Genomic DNA, 27,054 nt, shown 5'->3' on the forward strand with positions numbered 1-27,054 from the left:
TATCTCCACAGATGAAAAAGAAAAGAAGCTTGGCAAATCAACTGTAACACTTTGATCTGTCTTGGAGATGGTATTTTGCACAGACAAATGCGTGCTTGCTTGCATGAAGATTGCAAGTAGGCAAATAATTGTCTTTATGCCAAGGAACATTGTATTCATATAAATCAGAGAATAGTTGTTGCACAGAAGAACAGCATTCAATCTATCATGTCTGTGATAACCCTACACCAGAATACCTCACTAGTTTCATCCAAATCCTGATTCATTCTCCATTATTTCTTCACTATACACATGGAACCTAGAACAACATAATGCAGGAACACGACCTTCCGTGCATGCTGTTATGCTAATGCTACCTAATCCCTTCAGCCAGCGCTCTCCATCCTTTTTATATCCACGTTCCTATCACCACCAATCATGCCAGCATATTCCAGACATCCATCACTCTCTGTATATTAAAAAAAAACATTCTAACTATCCTCCTTCCCCTCTCCACACCCTTTTATTCTGGTGTCTTTCCCCTTCCTTTCCAGTCCTGAAGAAGGGTCTCGGTCTGAAATGTCACCTGTTCATTCAATTCCATGGGTGCTGCCTGACCTGCTGAGTTCCTCCAGCATTTTGTGTGTGTTATTGGGGGGTATCAAGGATGAGGTTACAGGGTACCTGGAGGCATATGACAAGATAAGCAGAACTCAACATGGATTCCTTAAAGGAAAATCCTGCCTGACAAACCTATTACAATTTTTTGAGGAAATTACCAGTAGGCTAGACAAGGGAGATGCAGTGGATGTTGTATATTTGGATTTTCAGAAGGTCTTTGACAAGGTGCCACACATGAGGCTACTTAACAAGATAAGAGCCCATGGAGTTACGGGAAAGTTACATACGTGGATAGAGCGTTGGCTGATTGGCAGGAAACAGAGAGTGAGAATAAAGGGATCCTATTCTGGTTGGCTGCCGGTTACCAGTGGTGTTCCACAGGGGTCCGTGTTGGGGCTGCTTCTTTTTACATTGTACATCAACGATTTGGATTATGGAATAGATGGCTTTGTGGCTAAGTTTGCTGACGATATGAAGATAGGTGGAGGGGCCGATAGTGCTGAGGAAACGGAGATTCTGCAGAGCGACTTGGATAGATTGGAAGAATGGGCAGAGAAGTGGCAAATGAAGTACAATGTTGGAAAGTGTATGGTTATGCACTTTGGCAGAAAAAATAAACGAGCAGACTATTATTTAAATGGGGAAAGAATTCAAAGTTCGGAGATGCAACGGGACTTGGGAGTCCTCGTACAGGATACCCTTAAAGTTAACCTCCAGGTTGAGTCAGTAGTGAAGAAGAAGAATGCAATGTTGGCATTCATTTCTAGAGGAATAGAGTATAGGAGCAGGGTTGTGATGTTGAGGCTCTATAAGGCGCTGGTGAGACCTCACTTGGAGTACTGTGGGCAGTTTTGGTCTCCTTATTTAAGAAAGGATGTGCTGGAGAGGGTACAGAAAAGATTCACTAGAATGATACTAAAACAACAGGAATTCTGCAGATGCTGGAAATTCAAGCAACATACATCAAAGTTGCTGGTGAACGCAGCAGGCCAGGCAGCATCTATAGGAAGAGGCGCAGTCGACGTTTCAGGCCGAGACCCTTCGTCAGGACTAACTGAAGGAAGAGTGAGTAAGGGATTTGAAAGCTGGAGGGGGAGGGGGAGATGCAAAATGATAGGAGAAGACAGGAGGGGGAGGGATGGAGCCGAGAGCTGGACAGGTGATAGGCAGAAGGGGATACGAGAGGATCATGGGACAGGAGGTCCGGGAAGAAAGACGGGGGGGGGGAGTGACCCAGAGGATGGGCAAGAGGTATATTCAGAGGGACAGAGGGAGAAAAAGGAGAGTGAGAGAAAGAATGTGTGCATAAAAAAGAGTAACAGATGGGGTACGAGGGGGAGGTGGGGCCTAGCGGAAGTTAGAGAAGTAATCCTAACATTATTATTAAACCCGCTGATAAAGGGGGTGCTGTTGTAGTCTGGCGTACTGACCTCTACCTTGCCGAGGCACAGCGACAACTCGCGGATACCTCCTCTTATTTACCCCTCGATCGTGACCCCACTAAGGAGCACCAGGCCATTGTCTCCCACACTATCAACGACTTTATCCGCTCAGGGGATCTCCCATCCACTGCTACCAACCTTATAGTTCCCACACCCCGCACTTCCCGTTTCTACCTCCTACCCAAGATCCACAAACCTGCCTGTCCTGGCCGACCTATTGTCTCAGCTTGTTCCTGCCCCACCGAACTCGTTTCTGCATACCTCGACACTGTTTTATCACCCCTTGTTCAATCCCTTCCGACCTATGTTCGTGACACTTCTCACGCTCTTAAACTTTTCGATGATTTTAAGTTCCCTGGCCCCCACCGCTTTATTTTCACCATGGATGTCCAGTCCCTATATACTTCCATCCCCCATCAGGAAGGTCTCAAAGCTCTACGCTTCTTTTTGGATTCCAGACCTAATCAGTTCCCCTCTACCACCACTCTGCTCCGTCTAGCAGAATTAGTCCTTACTCTTAATAATTTCTCCTTTTGCTCCTCCCATTTCCTCCAAACTAAAGGTGTAGCTATGGGCACCCGTATGGGTCCTAGCTATGCCTGCCTTTTTGTTGGGTTTGTGGAACAATCTATGTTCCGTGCCTATTCTGGTATCTGTCCCCCACTTTTCCTTCGCTACATCGACGACTGCATTGGCGCTGCTTCCTGCATGCATGCAGAACTCGTTGACTTTATTAACTTTGCCTCCAACTTTCACCCTGCCCTCAAGTTTACCTGGTCCACTTCCGACACCTCCCTCCCCTTTCTAGATCTTTCTGTCTCTGTCTCTGGAGACAGTTTATCCACTGATGTCTACTATAAGCCTACTGACTCTCACAGCTATCTGGACTATTCCTCTTCTCACCCTGTCTCTTGCAAAAACGCCATCCCCTTCTCGCAATTCCTCCGTCTCCGCCGCATCTGCTCTCAGGATGAGGCTTTTCATTCTAGGACGAGGGAGATGTCTTCATTTTTTAAAGAAAGGGGCTTCCCTTCCTCCACTATCAACTCTGCTCTTAAACGCATCTCCCCCATTTCACGTACATCTGCTCTCACTCCATCCTCCCACCACCCCACTAGGAATAGGGTTCCCCTGGTCCTCACCTACCACCCCACCAGCCTCCGGATCCAACATATTATTCTCCGTAACTTCCGCCACCTCCAACGGGATCCCACCACTAAGCATATCTTTCCCTCCCCCCCCCTCTGCATTCCGCAGGGATCGCTCCCTACACAACTCCCTTGTCCATTCGTCCCCCCCATCCCTCCCCACTGATCTCCCTCCTGGCACTTATCCGTGTAAGCGGAACAAGTGCTACACATGCCCTTACACTTCCTCCCTTACCACCATTCAGGGCCCCAAACAGTCCTTCCAGGTGAGGCATCACTTCACCTGTGAGTCGACTGGGGTGATATACTGCGTCCGGTGCTCCCGATGTGGCCTTTTATATATTGGTGAGACCCGACGCAGACTGGGAGACCGCTTTGCTGAACATCTACGCTCTGTCCGCCAGAGAAAGCAGGATCTCCCAGTGGCCACACATTTTAATTCCACATCCCATTCCCATTCTGACATGTCTATCCACGGCCTCCTCTACTGTAAAGATGAAGCCACACTCAGGTTGGAGGAACAACACCTTATATTCCGTATGGGTAGCCTCCAACCTGATGGCATGAACATTGACTTCTCTAACTTCCGCTAGGCCCCACCTCCCCCTCGTACCCCATCTGTTACTCTTTTTTATGCACACATTCTTTCTCTCACTCTCCTTTTTCTCCCTCTGTCCCTCTGAATATACCTCTTGCCCATCCTCTGGGTCACTCCCCCCCCCCCGTCTTTCTTCCCGGACCTCCTGTCCCATGATCCTCTCGTATCCCCTTCTGCCTATCACCTGTCCAGCTCTCGGCTCCATCCCTCCCCCTCCTGTCTTCTCCTATCATTTTGCATCTCCCCCTCCCCCTCCAGTTTTCAAATCCCTTACTCACTCTTCCTTCAGTTAGTCCTGACGAAGGGTCTCGGCCTGAAACGTCGACTGCACCTCTTCCTATAGATGCTGCCTGGCCTGCTGCGTTCACCAGCAACTTTGATGTATGTCACTAGAATGATTCCGGGAATGAGAGGGTTAACATATGAGGAACGTTTGTCCGCTCTTGGACTGTATTCCTTGGGAGTTCAGAAGAATGAGGGGAGACCTCATTGAAACATTTTGAATGTTGAAAGGCATGGACAGAGTGGATGTGGCAAAGTTGTTTCCCATGATGGGGGAGTCTAGTACGAGAGGGCATGACTTAAGGATTGAAGGGTGCCCATTCAGAACAGAAATGCGAAGGAATTTTTTTAGTCAGAGGGTGGTGAATCTATGGAATTTGTTGCCACGGACAACAGTGGAGGCCAAGTCATTGGGTGTATTTAAGGCAGAGATTGATAGGTATCTGAGTAGCCAAGGCATCAAAGGTTATGGTGAGAAGGCGGGGGAGTGGGACTAAATGGGAGAATGGATGGGCTCATGATAAAATGGCGGAGCAGACTCGATGGGCCGAATGGCCGACTTCTGCTCCTTTGTCTTATGGTCTTATGGTCTTATGGTATCCTGGAAGGATCACAGACTGTCAGTCCCATTGTGCCCTGACAGGTTCTTGATTGGACATGGCATCAAAGGTTATGCGGAGAAGGCCGGGAACTGGGGATGAAGAGGAGATAGAGAAAAGGATCAGACATGATTGAATGGCAGAGCACACTCGATGGGCCAGATGACCTAATTCTGCTCCTGTGTCTTATAGTCTTATGGTCTTAAGAGAGTGCTAAATAAAATATCTTAAGACTTTTCTGTATGGGTCTTAAGAAAACACTAGGAAATAAAAATAACTTGAGTTGTATGAAGTATTGTTTGAGGGGGCAACGTCTCTTCCAACAATTTCAACCGCATTGGAGACATTCAATTTTTATAAGACCAAAAAATACTGTATGTTGGTACAGTTATATTAAAACTGGCTATGATTAGGAATCAAAGTGTGGTTATAATTAAAGGAAACACATACTAAATATATTTAACACAGCTCTGCAAATGCAAGGGCCTGGTAGTCTTCTGTTCAGCTTAGAATAAGGTAGCTTTGTGTTTTGCAGATTGAAATCTTTCCTCTTTACCATATTATGAATAAATGTGTCGATATGCTTTCTGGTTTTAGGCCATTTCGATATTCAGGGGATTGTTCATATTGGGATCTGCAATTGGATTGTTCCATGGGATGACCTAACTTCATTACAGAAATGGCACCTGAAGTGGAACAAGTATGAAACTGGCTGCTCCTGTCAGGTAAGCCTCATTGCTGGTACACTTTCTCACCCTCTCCCTCCCATTAGTTCCTCACATGCTTTCCCAATGTCACTAATTATTGCAGTGGGAACTGGTAAAAAGTGACATTAATAGTCATTAGTAATAAAGACCTTAGGTGATCAGATCATCTTTAATTGATAGCATTCGTAATGCATTGGCTAACACTGACATGCCATCGACTGCCTATATAGAAAGCTTACTGATATGGCCATCACACTGGAATATATGGAGATAATTTATTCTGTATCTGTGGAATGGAATAGCTGTTGTACGTCATAGTAAAAGCACAATACAGGCCTTTTGGTCCACAATGTTATGTCAAACTTTTAACCTACTGTAAGATCAATCTAATGCTTCCCTCCCATGTAGTGCTCCTTTTTCCTTTTATCAAAGAGTTTCTTAAATGTCGCTTATGTATCTGCTTCTACCACCACCCATGGCAGCACGGTCCACGTACCCACTGCTCTGTGTTTATTAGAGAATAAACATATCTTTGACATCCTGCTCATATTTTCCTCTATCACCTTAAAATTACATCCTTTTGTATTAGCCATTTCTGCCCTGGGGAAAAATGATGCTGGTTGTCCGTCCTATTCAAAGAGAAAAACCCTAGCTCGCCAAACCTTTCCTCATAAGACATACTTTCTACTCAGAGCTTTACAGAGCCGTATCATTACCTCACAGCTCTTGTCTCAATCCCCCACTAATGAAGGCCAATGCACCCAACGTTTTCTTAACCATCCTAAGAACTTGTATAGCAACTTTGAATGATCTACGGACATAGACCCAAGATCCATCTATTCCTCTAAAATGTTAAGAATTCTGCCATTAACCCTGTACTCTGCCTTCAAATTTGAACTTCCAAAGTGAACCACTTCACACTTTTCCAGATTGAACTCCATCTGCCACTTCTCAGTCCAGCTCTGCATCCTAACCCACTGTAATTTATGACAACCTTCAACAGTAAACACAATACCAACAACCTTCATGTCATCTGCAAACTTACGAATACACCTTCCACTTCCTCTTACAAATCATTGATAAACAAAAAGAGCAGGGGCCCCAAGACAGATCCCTGTGGAACACCACCGGTCACCAATCTCCAGACAGAATACACTCCACACCACCCTCTGCCTTCAAAATTGATTTCAAAGTTATGACAGATTCAACTATAAATGGACTGCTTTAGAACATCTAGAACATTTGATCTTTTTTTATGGTTCTGTGTTGCAGATTGTCAGCTGTCCCAGTGTACCATGCTCCTCTCCAACAAAGACCCAATGTATTTGGACTGACCTGGTATATGAGAAAACTCGAACTGGATCACAGGCAAAGAACAGTGTCTGCTCAAAGGAGGATGGTGGCTCCTGTCACTGGTCTGATGAAAGATCAGCCAGCATGAATGAAAATATCTATTATGGTGAACCTTGAGTGTCCCCCTATCTCATAAGAATTGTGTTCAACACCAGCTACAGGTGGCCCATCTCTGTCAAAGACCCCCAGGTTCCAGTGTTAACGCCAACATTTTTGTCAGTTTATTGTATTCCTGTATGCTATGTGAGGCACAGTGGCTTCTCTATCCATTCTTTCACTGAATGTACCATAATGAATGAGAACCAACACTTCTAGCCCTGTGTTAAATTTTGTTAGCATGCTGAGTTTTGTCACCTGAGGTGAACTAAAGCATCAACACCACTACAATAGTTGTGAATGTATATCAGCGCTGTAGTTGGCTGGTGACGTTTACTATCAAAACTTATTATAACTCTTAATGACGCAAGTTGAAACATAAAGAAAATGTGTCTTTTTATTTCAGAATGATGCTACATTATTTATGTTATTCAGTATTTTGTAAAAAAAAATCCAGGTTAAAATTCAAGAGTGCTCTAGAGTAACCCTTGCCCTAGCAGTGGCAAGATTACAATTGTGTCAAAAATTGCTATCTGTTTTCTTTAAGGCTGCACCACATGCAGGGTAGTATTAACATGCAGCTGACAGCACAAAGGCCATGTAAGATGCCATTATGCACCAAAACATTTAGAGAACAGTGGTTAATAGCAGCAAGCAAAGGGACTGTTCCTTCCCTTGCCCTCAGAAGCGCTCCTTTTTGTTTCATAAAATGACTTCCTTTTCCTGGGTGAAAAAGTCCTTTTAAAAGGAAATTACAGTTTTTGAAAAGCAGATTAGTTCCAGGTAAAAGTAACATGTATTCCCATTCATATTGTTTGCTGCTTTGTCAGTGGCAGAATACAATCCACACTGGCATTGTGGGGCTACAGCCAAATGCCATTAACATGAATATACCATCTGTCTGTTAAAATCTGAAGTTATCTCTGTCATGTGTTGGAAAAAAAATTTCTATGTTCCATTATCCACGTGAATGACTCAACCCCCAGAATCCTGAACATAAAAATAGTTTAAAAAAAAGCTTGGTGTATTTAGCAAATTGTTGGAAAAGACGGAAGACCAAGGCCTGTGACCTCCAACAGGCTTCATGCTCCAATGGTGGAATTCAAATCCAGTTCCACTTTCCTGTGGACCATCTTTGATTAGTTTACCTAGATAGGGCATCAGAAATCTCTGGAATCTTGTTGTGTTATTAGCATGTTTCAGTACATTTGTACAGCTTTTAAATACTTTGAGAAATCAGAAAGAATCCTTCACCTTCGACCCAAAAATGAGAGAACATCCAAGTCAATATAATTGACTTCAAAAACTGACAACAGATTCAATTGTAAATGTAGAACATAGAAACAAAGATGATTTCTCATATTTGATATGAACATTCTGCTTTGTAAGAACGATGCTGTCTTGCCAAATATCTAACAAAAAGCTTTCTTATTAATGTTTTAATAAATGTGCTGTGAGTTTTCAGTAAAATATCTGAGTGATCCCAATTATTTTGAAAGCTTGTGTGTGTTTAATTAATTTTTGTTTAGCTGAGTATCAGATAATTAGAGAAATCCATTACCATGCATTAATCTTAAGAATATTCTTAATTCTACATAAATGTGTTTCCTATTTGCGGAACATAAAGCACCACTCCATCTCCTTAGAGATAGTAATTCAAAGAATAGGATTGTGAGCCAAGTTTTGGGATCTCTGAATTACACAGAGTTTATATTGAACATAAGCCAGTTAAAGCTGTCCAGTTGACCACAATTCATTAAGCCCTGCACTATTATCCTGTGACTGGTACTACACCCAGCGGGTGATGGGTTATAAGGGCCAAATAGGAAAAATCCCATTCCTCAGCAATGGAACTACTTCTTCACATGGAATCAGTATTTGTGAATTAGCTCTTACATTACCTCAGAGATACTGTATATCACATAAAAAAGCTGGGAATTCTATTATTCATCAGCTGAAGCAAGATCAGCATACAAACTGTTAGGTTCAGGTCAGTTATTAAAAAGAAAATCAACTTAGTTCCAATCCCAGGCATTTCAACATGGACCTAACACAGTGCTAGGGTGACCTCCAACATCTTCAAACACATCCATGTAGATAATAGTTGGTCATTTCGATAATACTCGTCACCAGAAAAGAGCATATACCTATGTCAGACTATTGTTTATTGACTACAGCTCTGCCTTCATACTATTATTCCAAGTAAACTCATCACCAAATTCCAAGCACTGGGATATAGAGTTTCCTTCTGCAATTGGATCTTTGACTTCATGACCAACAGACTGCAATTGGTAAGGATGGACAGCAATGCCTCCACCACAATTATTCTAAACAGTTGTTCCCCACAAGGTTGCATTTTTAGCCCCCTACACAACTCCTTGTCCACTCGGGGCTGCATAGCCAGGACTCTGCTCTAACTCCATCTACGTGACTGCAGATGAGCCTCATGTCACATAATAATGATTCGGAGAACAGAAAGCAGATAGAGAACTTTGTGCCATGATAAAAACCTTTCCCTAAATGTAACTAAAACAAGAGTTGTTCATTGATTGCAGAAGAGCGGGGTGTGGTGCACATATTCCTATCTACCTGAATGGTCCTGAGGTTCGGAGAGTTGAGAACTTCAAGTATACATCATCAGTAGCCTGTCCTGATCCCAACCATGTTGATGTCATGGCCAAGAAAGCTCACCAACACCTCTACTTCTGGAGGCTCGGACCAATAGTTGACTCTTACCAATTTTAATCAAAGCACCATAGAAAGCATTCTGTCAGGATGTATAACAGCTTGGTACAGAAACTGCTCTGCAAATGAACATAAGAAACTGCAGAGAGATGTAGGCATTGTTCAGCACATCAGAAGAATCAGCCTTCACTCTATGGCCCCTGTCCATACTTCTTGCTGTTTCAGTAGTAAAGTAACTAGCATAATCAAAGACATTACTACCCCAGATATTGTCTCTTCTCCCATCTCTATCGGGCAGAACATACAAACCAGAAAGCAAGTAACACCAGACTCAAGGTCTAATCAGACTCCTGGATGGATGTTTTGTACGATAAGTTGGCCTCTTGGCCTCACAATCCACTCGTTACAATCATGCATTATCATTACCTGCACTGTACTTTTACACTTTACTCTGAATTATTATTGTTTAACCTTATTCTGGCTCAATGCACTGTGTAATAATTTGATCTTTCTAAACAGTTTGCAAGACAAGGTTTTCTCTGTATCTTGGTACAAGTGATAATAATAAACCAAAGTCAATACCAATACCAATTGAATGGTTGTTCTGTGGTTGGCAATGAGGAACTCTGAGCAAATACTTTTGCAAAACAATAAATAGAGGCATCGAGTCATGCTTATGTGGTTATGTGTTCCCAGAGACAGCTCACGGCAATACCGTCCAGTATTACCACAAATCTCAGACTTTCTTCACAAGTTGTATGGTGAACATCTTCAGAACTATGCTTATACTGAGCAAATGGTGACATTCTGGTATCACCATTGATATTATCACCTCTAATCACTAGTGTCTATAAATCTTGCATAGTAATGAGTAGGATTCCAGGTAACAAAATTAGAGAAAATACATGATATCATACAAATATCAGCATCTTAGACCATAAGACATAGGAGCAGAATTAGGCCATTTGGCCCATCAGGTCTGCTCCTCCATTTCATCATGGCTAATCCATTTTCCCTCTCAGCCCCAATCTCCTGCATTCTCTTATCCTTTCATGCTCTAACTAATCAAGGATCTACTAACCTCTGCCTTAAATATTCCCAATGACTTGGCGTCCATATCTTCTTTCCTATCTCACCAGCCCTGTACTTTTCTTACCCACCTGGCTTCACCTATTACCTTCTAATTACCCTCCTTCCTCTCCCCCAACATATTTATTTTGGCATCTTCGTCCTTCCTGATGAAGTGTTTTGGCCCAAAACATTAACTGTTTACTCATTTCCATAGATGCTGCCTGACCTGCTGAGTTCCTCCAGCATTTTGTGTGCGTTGCTCTGGATTTCTAGCATCTGCAGAACTTCTCATGTTTATGGTATACTGTATATTGCACTTTAAGTATCTACTACTGTAAATGTCCTCACATGCAGGTAATACCAATGAAACATCATTATACAGCATTGCACCAGATCACAACATTGAGATGTTAAAAATAATGCAATCTTCCTTACAGACCATAACTCCCATTGCCTTAGATGTGTATTGGATCGATCCACATGAATTTTTATGCATAGCAATAATGGTTTTTAAAGACATGAAAAACAGCCACATTAAATGCAATGCTTATAATGCCTTCTCCACTTTCTCACATACTGGGCATGTTATGATCATTAGCATCAAATCAACTTATTGTTATACACCCATGATATTTGAAAACCCTGAATCTTTTGTGCTTTTACATTTGGAACTCCTGCGGGCGCCATGGTAGCGTAGTGGTTAGCACGACGCCGTTGCAGCTTGGAGTGTCAGAAGTTCGGAGTTCAATTCTGGCGTCCTCTGTAAGGAGTCTCTGCACATCCTCCCCATGAGATGCTCCGGTTATAAAGCATTGTAAAGTTGTCCCGTGATTATGTTAGAGTTAAATTGGGGTTGTCAGGGCTTACTGGGTTTGGCGCGGCTCGAAAGGTTGGAAGGGCCTATTCTGTGCTTTATCTCTAAATAAATAAATTAATTAGTTAATTGATGTATCCTATAACACAAGGAAAAATTCACTTACCATTTCCTTATGATTTGGATAAAAGACTTGTTCAATCAATGGAAATTTCCCTGGACCCAGCCTTTTGTAAATATTCGCCAACTGAGCAAACTGAAACAGAACAAAGTCACACTATCATACATGATCCATTATATGTCAGCAACACTTCTGCAGACTTGGCCTCTTCCTAATAGAACAAAGCTCTTGACATGCAGATCTGATACTCGCCATTTAGAAACTAACTTTTAAAACTTAACTTTCTCTGGCTTCAAATGGCCTCTCAACCCAAACAACAGCAAAATCATCAATTGCAAGAGCATGTTTTTCCCATACTGTAATTTTTTCTTCACTTTTCTAAGCTTTCTTTAAAAAAAATCAAACATTACCTTATGGCAGGGGTTCCCAACTTTTCTCATGCCATGGACCAATACCATTAAGTAAGGTGTTCGTGGACCTCAGGTTGGGAACTTCTGCCTTGTAGCAAAGAGGGAAAATAGGAGCTACTCTGCCTTGACTGCTCAGTCCCATCGAGGGGGTGGCCATACAGCACTTAGGTCTTACATTTTCTTCCTCTATCGCTTTCACGGCATTGTATGAATGGATAGGTATGGAGGTCATATGCACATTTGTGCTTTATACTGCACAGTAGAAACAGGGAAATGAAAATAGATTTTCCAATAAATTAGAGCAAAAGAGCACAGTTGAAAGTTAGAAGTTGGCCATTTAAGAATGAGATCAGGAAGCTCTATTTCCATTCTAACTGCAGTAACTACAAAGCCATTTAATTGCTTTTGTTCCACATTCCTCAAAAACCTCAATCAAAATTCAATCTATTGCAGTCTTGAAATTTTTATTTGCCCTGGCATCAAACCATCTGTGATAGCAAGTTCAGATTTCTCATTTAGAATGGAAATAGTGCTTCCTGATCTCATTCCTAAATAGCCATCCTCTAATTTACTATAATGCTCCCATTTTATTTTGAAGTAGTGGTCCTGTTGCATGCCCACATGGTGGAATGGACAATTATTAAATTATATACTTGTGTAATTATATGTGCAGTCCTTGGTATGACTCTAAACTGCAACGGGTGATGAAGCTCTGCTTGGGGACTTTCAGAGCTTTGGGGAAAGTGGAGTTATCCCTTAGTCATTCATTGCTCCCAGGGCCGCTCTGACCCAGAACGGTAGCACCTACAAGCGTTCCTGCTCAGGATACAAGTGAAGGCCAACGGCAGATCCGGAAGGTTCAGTAACTGAATTTATGACAGAGAAGGCGGATGAGCTACGACCTCAAATGTCAATGGCTATAGTATAGGCGGATGAACATTTGGGAAGAGAAATGGCGATTTCTTTAGTTCGCCCAACGGTAGGCAATAGCAAACCACCGTTGCAATTTGCTAAGAATACCATGGTCAAATTCACAAAATGCATCACACAACAACAGTGTCAAGAGGATCTTCAAGACAGCTCTGAAGATGTTTCGCTTGGTAGGGTTGATTCTGGCCAGCAGGGGATCCCCGACCGTCATCAAGCTACTGCTCATAAAATTAAAATAACACAAAAGAAAATTATCGCCACTTGGAATGTAAGAACCCTATATCAAGCAGGAATATTGAACAATGTGATAAATGAAATGGAAAGACTAAAGATTAACATCATGGGAATTAGCAAAGTTCGTTGGATAGGTGCTGGAACATGTCAGATTAGAAATAAAACAGTAGTTTATTCTTGTGGAACATCCCATACTAATGGAGTAGGAATTCTTATGGATGAAAACATGGCAAAAAGTGTTTTAGGACATTGGGCAATATCAGAAAGAATGCTCCTTGTTAGATTCAGAGGACAACCATTTGATTTAGCAATTATTCAGTTATATGCACCAACAACAGATGGAACAAATGAAGATATAGATAAATTCTATGAAGAGCTTGAACAAGCAAAGAATGGATGCAAATCTCAAGATATTGTTATTGTCATGGGAGATCTAAACACTAAAGTAGGACAAGGTGCTGATGGAAATACCACAGGAAAATTTGGACTAGGGAAAAGAAATGAAAGAGGTAAGAAATGGGTAGAATGGTGCAAGGTGAATAATCAGGTCATTATGAATACCTACCTTAAAAACCATCCAAGATGCTTGTGGACCTGGGAAAGTCCAGGTGATAACACTAGAAATCAAATTGACTTTAATACTATAAACCAAAGATTTAGAAACTCTGTGGCTCAATGCAAAACATATGCAGGTGCAGACTGTAATAGTGACCATAACCCAGTCGTATGTCATGTAAAAGTAAAACTTAATAAACTAAAGAAGCAAAAACCTGAACAATCCCTTGACTACTTGCAATTAATTAAAGAAGAAAACTTAAGACAAAAATTTACAATTGAAGTAAGGAATAGATTTCAAAGTCTAGAAATAGAATCTGTAAATAGAATCTCTCTAAAGGATGTTTTGGTAGAACAGCAGAGTCAGTGATTCCTAAAAAAGGAAAAAGCACAAAGAATAAATGGATGATAGATGAAATCAAAAATCTAATGGAAGAAAGGAGACGGAAGAAAGCAAATCCTATAGAATATAAGTCCTTAGATAAAAAAGTTAAAAGCTTATGTCAAAAAGCCAAAGAAGAATGGTTGAACCAGGAATGTGAGCAAATAGAAAGAATCCCTATTACTGATCCAAAAAGGTTACATCAACAAATCAAGAATATCAGTGGTAAAAAGCTCCTCTGTTTTTCAGGTGGATGTTTGAAAGCAAAGGACGGTACCATTATTATGAAAAAAGATGAGATTATGAACAGATGGACTGAGTATATTCAGGAATTGTTTGAAGACGATCGAGGTGAAAAACCAGAAATTAAGAACATTGAAGGTCCAAGTATTTTAAAATCTGAAGTTCATAATGCAATAAATAAGATGAAGAAAGGAAAGGCAGCAGGTATGATGAATTAGTAATAGAACAAATTATTGCCCTTGAAGATTATGGAATTGAAAAACTTACTGATTTAATCAGTGACATTTATGAGACTGGAATAATACCAGAAGAGATTAAAAAACAGTATTTATCACTCTTCCTAAGAAAGCTGGAGCAATAGAATGTGAATTACATAGGACCATAAGTTTAAGAGTCATATCACCAAGATACTTCTAAGAATTTTGATGACAAGAGCAAAAAGTAAGATACAAGCTGAAATAGGCAAAAACAATGTGGTTTTGTGAAAGACAAAGGTACAAGAAATGCAATATTGATGTTAAAGATACTATCAGAACGAGTCATTCAAGCGCAAAAAGATTTGTTTGTTTTAATCAACTACACAAAAGCATTTGATAAAATGAAGCACAATAAATTATTTGAAATATTACAGGAAACTCTAGATCTAGATTTGAAGGACGTCTGCCTAATCAGAAATCTGTACTGGGAACAAACTGCCGCTGTAAGAATAGATGGAGAAGTGAGTCAGTTTACGAAAGGACAAGGGTATGTTTTCTCCCCTTATTTGTTTAATGTGTACAGTGAAACAATATTAAAAAAAAAGAGACATCTTGGGAATCAAAGTTGGCGGTGAAAACATCAATAATTTCAGATATGCAGATGACACTGTGTTAATTGCAAGTACGGAGGAAGAACTACAAAACTTAATTGATATAATTGTTGAAGAAAGTGCAAAATGGGTTTATCAATTGCAAAAAGACAGAATGTATGGTGATATCCAAAAAGAAGGAAGATCCTATCTGCAGGCTGAGAATAAATGAGGAAGACATAAAACAAGTACAGAACTTTTGCTACTTAGGAAGCTGGGTGACATCAGATGGCAGGTGCGACTTGGACATCAAAAGAAGAATAGGGATGGCAAAAGACACCTTTACGAGAATGAAGAGTATACTGACCAATACTAAACTAGGCATGACAACCCGCCTCACAGTACTGAAATGTCATGTTTATCCAGTTATGTTATATGGCTCAGAATGTTGGACAATATCTAGTAACATGAGGAAACGAATTGTAGCAGCAGAGATGTGGTTTTTGAGGAGGATGCAAAGAATATCATGGACGAAACGAATATCTAAGGAGGATGTCATGAACAGAGCAAACACAAAAAGAGAAATAATGTATGAGATCATGACAAGGCAACGCAACTTCATTGGACATGTGATTAGGAAAGAGGAGTTAGAATGCACAGTAATTATGGGAAAAATTGAAGGGAAGAAAGCAAGAGGAAGGCAAAGACAAATGATGATGGAGACAGCAGCCAGAGAATGCAAATGAATACCAATGAATTGATCCAGTTGACCCGAAAGAGGAGTGTGTGGGCCGTGGCAGTCAAAGCTCAAACTGGGCACGGTACCTGATGATGATGATGAATTATATGTGGAGACCAAGAAGCCATTAGTTTATTATTTTTTGCTCCTCTATATGTCGCTCTGTTGCAGCCTGGTGGAGATCAGTTAACCATCCACAACAACATAATTTCACTGCAAAAAAATCCATTGAGATGCAACATGTTATGGAACGAAATGCAACTGGATCTTTAATGCTGTATAAAACTATACGTATTTCTTGATCATCTTTCTGTCCTTGAAAGCTAATTTTACATGCGTTAAATGTCATTTCCTAGGTGTGTTTTGTTTTTAATTTGGTCCTAAATGGCACTTGAGTTTTGATCCTGCTCTCATGATTATGCTCCAAAGTGAACTGTGGGTTCTTTCAAACTTTTAGTTATAAGTTGCCCTCTTTAATTCTTGATTTCCTCTTTGTGAAAGTTCTTTAACGTGAATGGCTGCTCCATGATATAACAATAACTGGACTGGGCTCTGGGTCCCTGGAGCTGATTCCAGACATCACACCAAAAGGTCACCTAGACGTTCGAGCTCAGGGTCATGCAGTACCATTTTGCCACGGAGTGCAAAATCCTGGTCAAAGTATTAAGAAAACCTTTAGCTGTTGCCTATGATATCGCTTGATGGAATTTTGTTTTCCACATTCTTCTTGTTTGAACTTACTGCTTGTTCATATCTCGGGTACATTTTATAGATCTCCAATCCATTTGATTTCTGATTTCCTTTGCATTTGTCTGAACTTTCACTGCTAGCTGGATAGAGTTCTTACTTCACTTGTTGGCAATGATTACTTAACTGCTGCTTGGCCTGCTGCGTTCACCAGCAACTTTGATGTATGTTGCTTGAATTTCCAGCATCTGCAGAATTCCTGTTGTTTGCATTTAAATTCACTGCTGCGAAGCCTCTTCCGGTGATGCCTACACCGAAGAAGTTTAGATCCTCTCAGTTAGTCCTGACGAAGGGTCTCGGCCTGAAACGTCGACTGCGCCTCTTCCTATAGATGCTGCTTGGCCTGCTGCGTTCACCAGCAACTTTGATGTATGTTGCTCAAATAGAATTATTGCTCTTTTAGAGTGTCAGAAGTAGAAACAGGCTTAATGTCACTGACATCTGTCATGAGATTTGTTGTTTAGTGGCAGCAGCGCAGTTCAATACAGAAAAATACTATAAATGACAAGAAATACTGTATATACACACACACACACACACACACACACATACACACACACATATATATATATATATATATATATATATATATGAGGGGTGATTGATAAGTTTGTGGCCTAAGGTAGAAGGAGTCCATTTTAGAAAACCTAGCACATTTATTTTTCCTACTTTTACACGCTTAGTCCAGTGGTCGTGGAGCACATGGATCCCTTCTTTGTAGAAGTTGGCCTCTTGGACCTCCAGAGTGTGGTCCACAGCAGGGGTAAGGTAGAAGGAGATGAGTTATTAACTTCAAACTTTCTGCATTTTCATTGAAAGAATTAAACTGCACGTGAATGTAACAAGAGCTGTTAACAAGATCTCCTTCTGCCTTACACCACGAACTTATCAATCAGCACTGCTGTGGACCATCTGGAGGTCCAAGACGCTCCTGTTACACATATGTGCAGTTCAACTCTTTGAGTGAAAATGCGGAAAGTTTGAAGTTAATAACTCATCTCCTTCTACCTTAGGCCACAAACTTATCAATAACCCCATATATATATATATATATATGTGTGTGTGTGTGTATGTGTGTGTGTGTGTGTGTGTGTGTGTGTGTGTGTGTGTGTGTGTGTGTGTGTGTGTGTATATATACACAGAAGGGATCCGTATGCTCCATGACCGCTGGACTGAGTGTGTACATGTAGGAGGGGACTATGTTGAACAATAAATGTGCTAGATTTTCTAAAATTGACTCCTTGTACCTTAGGCCACGAACTTATCAATCACCCCTCATATATAACCATATAACAATTACAGCATGGAAACAGGCCATCTCGGCCCTTCTAGTCCATGCCGAACTCTTACGTTCACCTAGTCCCACCGACCTGCACTCAGCCCATAACCCTCCATTCCTTTCCTGTCCACATATCTATCCAATTTAACTTTAAACGACAACATCGAACCTGCCTCAACCACTTCTGCTGGAAGCTCGTTCCACACAGCTACCACTCTCTGAGTAAAGAAGTTCCCCCTCATGTTACCCCTAAACTTTTGCCCTTTAACTCTCAACCCATCTCCTCCTGTTTAAATCTTCCCCACTCTCAATGGAAAAAGCCTATCCACATCAACTCTATCAATCCCCTTCATAATTTTAAATACCTCTATCAAGTCCCCCCTCAATCTTCTACGCTCCAAAGAATAAAGACCTAACTTGTTCAACCTTTCTCTGTAACTTGGGAGATGAAACCCAGGCAACATTTTAGTAAACCTCCTCTGTACTCTCTCAATTTTATTGACATCTTTCCTATAATTCGGTGACCAGAACTGTACACAATACTCCAAATTTGGCCTTACCAATGCCTTATACAATTTCAACATTACATCCCAGCTCCTATACTCAATACTCTGATTAATAAAGGCCAGCATACCAAAAGCTTTCTTCACCACCCTATCCACATGAGATTCCACCTTCAGGGAACTATGCACCATTATTCCTAGATCCCTTTGTTCTACTGCATTCTTCAATGCCCTACCATTTACCATGTATGTCCTATTTTGATTAGTCCTACCAAAATGTAGCACCTCACATTTTTCAGCATTAAACTCCATCTGCCATCTTTCAGCCCACTCTTCTAACTGGCCTAAATCTCTCTGCAAGCTTTGAAAACCTACTTCATTATCCACAACGACACCTATCTTAGTATCATCTGCATACTTACTAATCCAATTTACCACCCCATCATCCAGATCGTTAATATATATGACAAATAACATTGGACCCAGTACAGATCCCTGAGGCACACCACTAGGCACCATCCTCCAATCTGACACACAGTTATCCACCCCTACTCTCTGGAGTCTCCCATCCAGCCACTGCTGAATCCATTTTACTACTTCAATATTAATACCTAATGATTGAACCTTCCTAACTAACCTTCCGTGTTTTATATATATTATATGTATAAATATTATATATATATTATATGTATAAATTAAATAAGTAGTGCAAAAATAGCGAGGTAATGTTCAAGGGTTGTTCATTGTCCGTTCAAAAATCCATTCAGAGGAGGGGAAAAAGCTGTTCCTAAAACATTGAGTGTGTTTTTTCAGGCACCTGTACCTCCTCTTTGATTGTGGTAATAAGAAGAGAGAATGTCCGTGTGCCCTGGTTGATGGATGCCACCCTTTTCAGGCATCGCCTTTCTGGAAGAGCAGTATGGACCGTTTTTGGATTGTGCAAATAACTGACAATTTCCCACTGTCTGTTTATAGTGAATGGTGCTTCTTGAGTATTATTCCAACTTGGATTCTTCTAGTGGAATTGTGAAGAATAACATGATTAGTTCTCTTTAAGTTTTGAACTTACCACCCAAGGCTTGTCACAGAAGTTGTAGATGGATTCTAGCGAATTCACGCTTGGTAGATTTCCATACTGAAGACCTATAATAATATTACGGAAATCCTCATTTTCTGCCATGCTGTAGGGATGTTGCCTCACAATGACAAAGTCAGGCTTGAAGGATCTGTCAATAAAAGCAAAAAAAAAACTATGTGAAATTAAGTTAATAAAATAAAATGTTTTTTTTCCCTCCTAAAATAACAGTGTGATAATTGAGAACTCTCCCACAACACTATTCCCAATGAGTGCAGCCAGATTATTGATCAGTAATGTACAGATTGATGGGAATAACCAGGGATATTTCACTCCAGGTACCGATATTAGATCACCATTACACAAATAATGGGGCACATATTTGGGAAATCGTCAGTGAATAACATTGTCTGCTCTTTATCTCGGGCACAGTTCTGTTTTATGATAATGGCAGGTGAAGTGTTTGTGGAGAACAAGATGCTTCAAAGATGAAAGAATATATTGTTTATAACTTTAAAATTCACAGTAATCTCAGTGTTGATCTGGGCTCAAATCATATCCTTCAGCATTGCATGTTCGTTCAGACAAAAGAGTGTAGGTGAAACAAAAAGAAAGACATAGATGAAATGAGTCTGTGACAATTGGGCTACGAGTGCCTCATGATCAACTTTAATTATTCATATTGAGTATTTAATATGTCAGTAACATTTGAGTGATGTAGTAAATATATTGTTTGATTAAGCATTCTTTGCTTTTTTAATAATTCATTACAGATTATATGTAAAAGTAAGTGAATGGCATACATTATTACACCACCTTGTCATTATGTGCATGCCTTGCTTAAGGTAAAAACAAAACTAAGACACGCATTGCTGGCTCCATGTTTCCTTTCAATTAATTTTACATCTTGGAATTACAAAACTTAACAGTGGCAACAAGATAGTTCTAAAATGGACCCAAGGCAACTACCTACCTATTAAAAGTAAAAAAAAAATGTTTGAGTTAAAAAATACATAGCAAGATGTTCAAGTTAAAACAAAATCAGTGTAGCATGTACCTCTTTGGAAGGGAGAGGGAGAGAGAGAGAGAGAGAGAGAGAGAGAGAGAGAGAGAGAGGGGAGACGGTCGATTAACAAAAAAGGCAGAAAACTAACAAATTCACAGGTTCATAAATAGTGATTATGGGGTGATAATAAAAAATTTTTTTAAAAATGCAGAAATGGCTGGCTACATCAGTAAGACAGACATGTTCAATACCAGAAGAGATAACTGGATGTTGTATACTGAGTGAATTGAGCTGTATTTTGAAGCAAATGAAATAGCCAATGAAAATTGAGAGCACTTCTGCTGAATGCAATTGGTTTAAACATGGAACATAGAATAGTACAGCACATTACAGGCCCTTCGGCCCTCAATGTTGTGCCAACCCTCAAACCCTGCCTCCCATATAACCCTCCACCTTAAATTCCTCCATATACCTGTCTAGTAGTCTCTTAAACTTCACTAGTGTATCTGCCTCCGCCACTGACTCAGGCAGTGCATTCCATGCACCAACCACTCTCTGAGTAAAAAACCTTCCTCTAATATCCCCCTTGAACTTCCCACCCCTTACCTTAAAGCCATGTCCTCTTGTATTGAGCAGTGGTGCCCTGTGGAAGAGGCGCTGGCTGCCCACTCTATCTATTCCGCTTATTATCTTGTACACCTCTATCATGTCTTCTCTCATCCTCCTTCTCTCCAAAGAGTAAAGCCCTAGCTCCCTTAATCTCTGATCATAATGCATACTCTCTAAACCAGGCAGCAACCTGGTAAATCTCCTCTGTACCATTTCCAATGCTTCCACATCCTTCCTATAGTGAGGTGACCAGAGATGGACACAGTACTCCAAGTGTGGCCTAACCAGAGTTTTATAGAGCTGCATCATTACATCACGACTCTTAAACTCTGTCCCTCGTCTTATGAAAGCTAACACCCCATAAGCTTTCTTAACTACCCTATCCACCTGTGAGGCAACTTTCAGGGATCTGTGGACATGTACCCCCAGATCCCTCTGCTCCTCCACACTACCAAGTATCCTGCCATTTACTTTGTACTCTGCCTTGGAGTTTGTCCTTCCAAAGTGTACCACCTCACACTTCTCCGGGTTGAACTCCATCTGCCACTTCTCAGACCACTTCTGCATCCTATCAATGTCTCTCTGCAATCTTTGACAATCCTCTACACTATCTACAACACCACCAACCTTTGTGTCATCTGCAAACTTGCCAACCCACCCTTCTACCCCCACATCAAGGTCGTTAATAAAAATCACAAAAAGTAGAGGTCCCAGAACAGATCCTTGTGAAACACCACTAGTCATAATCCTCCATTCTGAATGTACTCCCTCCACCACAACCCTCTGCCTTCTGCAGGCAAGCCAATTCTGAATCCACCTGGCCGAACTTCCCTGGATCCCATGCCTTCTGACTTTCTGATTAAGCTTACCGTGTGGAACCTTGTCAAATGCCTTACTAAAATCCATATAGATCACATCCACTGCACTACCCTCATCTATATGCCTGGTCACCTCCTCAAAGAACTCTATCAGGCTTGTTAGACACGATCTGCCCTTCACAAAGCCGTGTTGACTGTCCCTGATCAGACCATAATTCTCTAAATGCCCAGAGATCCTATCTCTAAGAATCTTTTCCAACAGCTTTCCCACCACAGATGTAAGGCTCACTGGTCCATAATTACCCAGACTATCCCTACTACCTTTTTTGAACAAGGGGACAACATTCACCTCCCTCCAATCCTCCGGTACCATTTCCATGGACGAGGACAGAAAGTTCCTAGCCAGAGGCTCAGCAATCTCTTCCCTCACCTCATGGAGCAGCCTGGGGAATATTCCGTCAGGCTCCGGGGACTTATCCGTCCTAATGTAGTCTAATAACTCCAACACCTCCTCTCCCTTGATATCAACATGCTCCAGAACATCAACCTCACTCATATTGTCCTCACCATCAACAAGTTCCCTCTCATTGGTGAATACCGAAGAGAAGTATTCATTGAGGACCTCGCTCAGTTCCACAGCCTCCAGGCACATCTTCCCACCTTTACTTCTAATCCGTCCTACCTTCACTCCTGTCATCCTTTTGTTCTTCACATAATTGAAGACAGTTTGCTTAGAAGTTTGACTTCTCCAGCCAAACCAGCCGAAATGAGATTTGCTGATATTGTGGAAGTACTGCAGCAACATTTAGAACCAATGCAGAATGTTTTTGGTTTCATAAGCGAAATCAAAAGGAAGAGGTGTCCATTTCAGCATATGTGGCTGAATTGAAGAACTTGTCTGAGCATTGTCTGTTCAGTTCAGTGTTCGACTTAATGATGCACTGAGAGGTCCTTTAGTTTGTGGAACCTTACAAGAAAGTATTCAAAGACGGTTCCTAACTGAAGCACAACTTACACTTAAAAGAGCAGTTGAAATAGCTGTATCAATGCAAACTGCTGACATAGATGCAATTGAGTTGTAGTCAGGAATGAAAGTGAGCGTGAACAAGGTTTCAACATCTAATCAGAGACTGGCTTGGCCGAGCAAATTGTGTTACTGTTGTGGCAAGGGCTCACATACATCAGAACAATACCGGTTTAAAAGTGAAATTTGTAGAAAATGCAAAAAAGTAGGACACATACAAAAAGCATGTCAAGCAGACAAAAGCAAGTGGACTGCGCAGGGAATGGAAAAAGATTAAAAAGTCAAGTTGCCTTTCAAAAAGGGCACTAATCTGCAAGCTGTTGATAAAAATTATGATAATGATATGAGTGACACAGGACTAGGTGCACTAGTGTTACACAAGTGTGCTGAGAAAATTTAATCAGTGGTGGATGCCCTGAGGCCAAAGAACGTGTCACAGTTGTGGTGCTTTCTAGGATTTTTTAATTACAATAACAGATTCCTGCCAAACTTGGCTACTGTGCTCCGCCTCTTGGACTCATTAATACAGATCAGGAAGAAATGGCAATGGGCAAAGCAGTGTGAGGTGGCTTTCCAAACAGTAAAGGAAATGGTGATGTCTTTTCCATAGATGCTGCCTGGCCTGCTGAGTTTTGTGTGTATCAGCCACTGGTGATCATTTGCAATTCACAGAAGGATGTTCCACTCACGCCAGAAGAGACTGGGTCTGTTACTTGGAGAACACAATTACAAGATCGAATTCAGGAGGACAACTAATTGTGGAAATGCTGATTGATTGTCCTGTTTACCCTTGGGAAAGGAAGTACCTGAAAAATTTACAAGAGAGGACACTTCTCTTGACATATTCTCCCTGAGGCATGTCAAAAGTCTCCCTGTTACAACATAGAGGATTTAAAGGGAAAGCAGAAAAGACCCTACACTGTTTCAAGTCTACATGGCCACCCAAAATGGCTGAAATACACTGCAGAAACTACAGTTCCCCCATTTTTCCCAGCGCTGGGACGGGCTCATCCTTTATGTAGGTTGCCTTATGTATATGAGACAATAAGACCATAAGATGTACTGTAGGAGCAGAATTGTTCAATTTGGCCTGTTGAGTCTGCTCCACCATTTCATCACGCGTGATCCATTTTCCCTCTCACCTCCAATGTCCTGCCTTCTCCCCGTATCTCTTCATGCCCTAACTAATTGAGAATCAATCAATCAACCTCTCTCTCTCCCTCCCTCCCCTTCTCTCTCTCTCCCCTCTCTCCCTCCCTCTCCCCCTCCTCCCCTCTCCCCCTCCTCCCCTCTCCCCCTCCTCCCCTCTCCCTCTCTCTCTCTCTCTCTCTCTCTCTTTCTATATATTTATATAAATGCATTCTACATTGGATTGAGGAGTGATGTATATTTAGTATTTCAGTAATATTTGAGTGATATCATAAATGCATTGTTTGATTAAGTATTTGTTGTTTAAATAATTTATTATGGATTATATGTAAACATACATAAATAACATCCATCATTATGACACCGTCATTATGTGTGCCTTGCTTAAAGAAAAACAAAAATAATATGCACATTCTTGGGTCCCTATTTCATTTCAATTAGTTTTATGTTTTGGAATTACAAAACACAACAGCTCTCTCTATAAATTCTGGTCTGATCAAGCACAAAGCAATTATTAGTCAAAAAATCAAGTACAAGCTTTACTAAAGACAAATGTCAACACTGCATTTCATATTAATGCATGGACCCAAATCACTTGAGAAGAATATCTCACTGCACAAAAAGACATGCTCAGTAGAACATAGCTTTCCTCAGCAAGATTACAAAAACACCACTAGTGACGAGTGGGTTTCCGCAAGACTCAGTGCTGGGACCCCAGTTGTTTACAATATATATTAATGACTTGGATGAGGGAATTAAATGCAGCATCTCCAAGTTTGCGGATGACACGAAGCTGGGTGGCAGTGTTAGCAGTGAGGAGGATGCTAAGAGGATGCAGGGTGACTTGGATAGGTTGGGTGAGTGGGCAAATTCATGGCAGATGCAATTTAATGTGGATAAATGTGAAGTTATCCACTTTGGTGGCAAAAATAGGAAAACAGATTATTATCTGAATGGTGGCCGATTAGGAAAAGGGGAGGTGCAACGAGACCTGGGTGTCATTATACACCAGTCTTTGAAAGTGGGCATGCAGGTACAGCAGGCGGTGAAAAAGGCGAATGGTATGCTGGCATTTATAGCGAGAGGATTCGAGTACAGGAGCAGGGAGGTACTACTGCAGTTGTACAAGGCCTTGGTGAGACCACACCTGGAGTATTGTGTGCAGTTTTGGTCCCCTAATCTGAGGAAAGACATCCTTGCCATAGAGGGAGTACAAAGAAGGTTCACCAGATTGATTCCTGGGATGGCAGGACTTTCATATGAAGAAAGACTGGATGAACTGGGCTTGTACTTGTTGGAATTTAGAAGATTGAGGGGGGATCTGATTGAAACGTATAAAATCCTAAAGGGATTGGACAGGCTAGATGCAGGAAGATTGTTCCCGATGTTGAGGAAGTCCAGAACAAGGGGTCACAGTTTGAGGATAAAGGGGAAGCCTTTTAGGACCGAGATTAGGAAAAACTTCTTCACACAGAGAGTGGTGAATCTGTGGAATTCTCTGCCACAGGAAACTGTTGAGGCCAGTTCATTGGCTATATTTAAGAGGGAGTTAGATATGGCCCTTGTGGCTACGGGGGTCAGGGGGTATGGAGGGAAGGCTGGGGCGGGGTTCTGAGTTGGATGATCAGCCATGATCATAATAAATGGCAGTGTAGGCTTGAAGGGCCGAATGGCCTACTCCTGCACCTATTTTCTATGTTTCTATGTTTCTACCACAAGAAACTCAAGAAGTGCATCCCAAATAAAAGGACTACCAGAACACGAACCTGGAATAAATCTCTGATAGAAGAATGCCTGACCTGCTGGGTTCCTCCATCATTTTGTGTGCTGTTCTGGATTTGCAGCATCTGCAGAACCTCTTGTGTTTATAAATTACTGATGCCTTTGCTTGCTGATATTGGCTGAAGGTGACCTAACGAGATCCATGAGAAGAGCCCATCCAAAATGGTTTTATTCTCCCAGCAGATGTGAAAGATATAAAACTGATAGAAAGATATCACGGTGCAATTTTAATTGAATTGAGGCCATGTGAGTTTATCTAAGCATTGACTATGCAGCATAACTACAAGGGGAGACCAAAGAGTAACTCACAAAAACCTGATATTATTGTATTTAAAAGATGAGGAGTTAATGATGCTGGATATAGTGTTTGGATTACATGTCACCACATTTTTGAACTTGGGGCGTCGAAGTTCAGAGTTCAATTACTATAAGACCATAAGATATAGGAGCAGAAGTAGGCCATTTGGCCCATCAACTCTGCTCTGCCATTCAATCATGGGCTGATCCAATTCTTCCAGTCATCCCCACTCCCCTGCTTTCACCCCATACCCTTTGATGCCCTGGCTAATCAAGAACCTATCTATCTCTGCCTTAAATACACCTAATGACTTGGCCTCCACAGCTACTCGCGGCAAAAAATTCCACATATTTACCACCCTCTGACTAAAGTAATTTCTCCGCATCTCAGTTCTAAAAGGATGTCCTTCAATCCTGAAGTCATGTCCTCTTGTCCTAGAATCCCCTACCATGGGAAATAACTTTGCCATATCTAATCTGTTCAGGCCTCTTAACATTCAGAATGCTTCTATGAGATCCCCCCTCACTCTCCTGAACTCCAGGGAATACAGCCCAAGAGCTGCCAGACGTTCCTCATACGGTAACCCTTTCATTCCTGGAATTATTCTCGTGAATCTTCTCTGAACCCTCTCTAATGTCAGTATATCCTTTCTAAAATAAAGAGCCCAAAACTGCACACAATACTCCAAGTGTGGTCTCATGAGTGCCTTATAGAGCCTCAACATCACATCCCTGCTCTTATATTCTATACCTCTAGAAACGAATGCCAACATTGCATTCGCCTTCTTCACAACTGACTCAACCTGCAGATTAACCTTTAGGGTATCTTGCACAAGGACTCCCAAGTCCCTTTGCATCTCTGCATTTTGAATTCTCTCCCCATCTAAATAATAGTCTGCTGTTTACTTCTTCCATCAAAGTACATGACCATATACTTTCCAACATCGCATTTCATTTGCCACTTCTTTG

General features: G+C 41.3%; 2 protein-coding genes across 6 annotated transcripts in view; one reads left to right on the plus strand and one right to left on the minus strand.

Moving 5' to 3' along the window:
• LOC134356916 (metalloproteinase inhibitor 3-like) overlaps positions 1–8,473 on the plus strand; it is a 154,516-nt gene extending 146,043 nt beyond the window's left edge. For all 5 annotated transcript variants that reach the window (XM_063068165.1, XM_063068164.1, XM_063068166.1 and 2 more), the window contains 2 exons: positions 5,267–5,394; positions 6,649–8,473. In XM_063068165.1, coding sequence (XP_062924235.1) covers positions 5,267–5,394; positions 6,649–6,846 — 326 coding nt within the window. In that variant the 3' untranslated portion in view covers positions 6,847–8,473. The remainder of the gene's footprint in view (positions 1–5,266; positions 5,395–6,648) is intronic.
• syn2b (synapsin IIb) overlaps positions 1–27,054 on the minus strand; it is a 405,945-nt gene that overhangs the window by 108,169 nt on the left and 270,722 nt on the right. Inside the window, exons 4-5 of the mRNA XM_063068158.1 lie at positions 19,395–19,551; positions 11,562–11,651 (exon numbers count right to left, since the gene is read on the minus strand). Coding sequence (XP_062924228.1) covers positions 11,562–11,651; positions 19,395–19,551 — 247 coding nt within the window. The remainder of the gene's footprint in view (positions 1–11,561; positions 11,652–19,394; positions 19,552–27,054) is intronic.

The sequence above is a fragment of the Mobula hypostoma genome, chromosome 15 (assembly GCF_963921235.1).
Source record: "Mobula hypostoma chromosome 15, sMobHyp1.1, whole genome shotgun sequence".
In the NCBI taxonomy this organism is placed as follows: Eukaryota; Metazoa; Chordata; class Chondrichthyes; order Myliobatiformes; family Myliobatidae; genus Mobula; species Mobula hypostoma.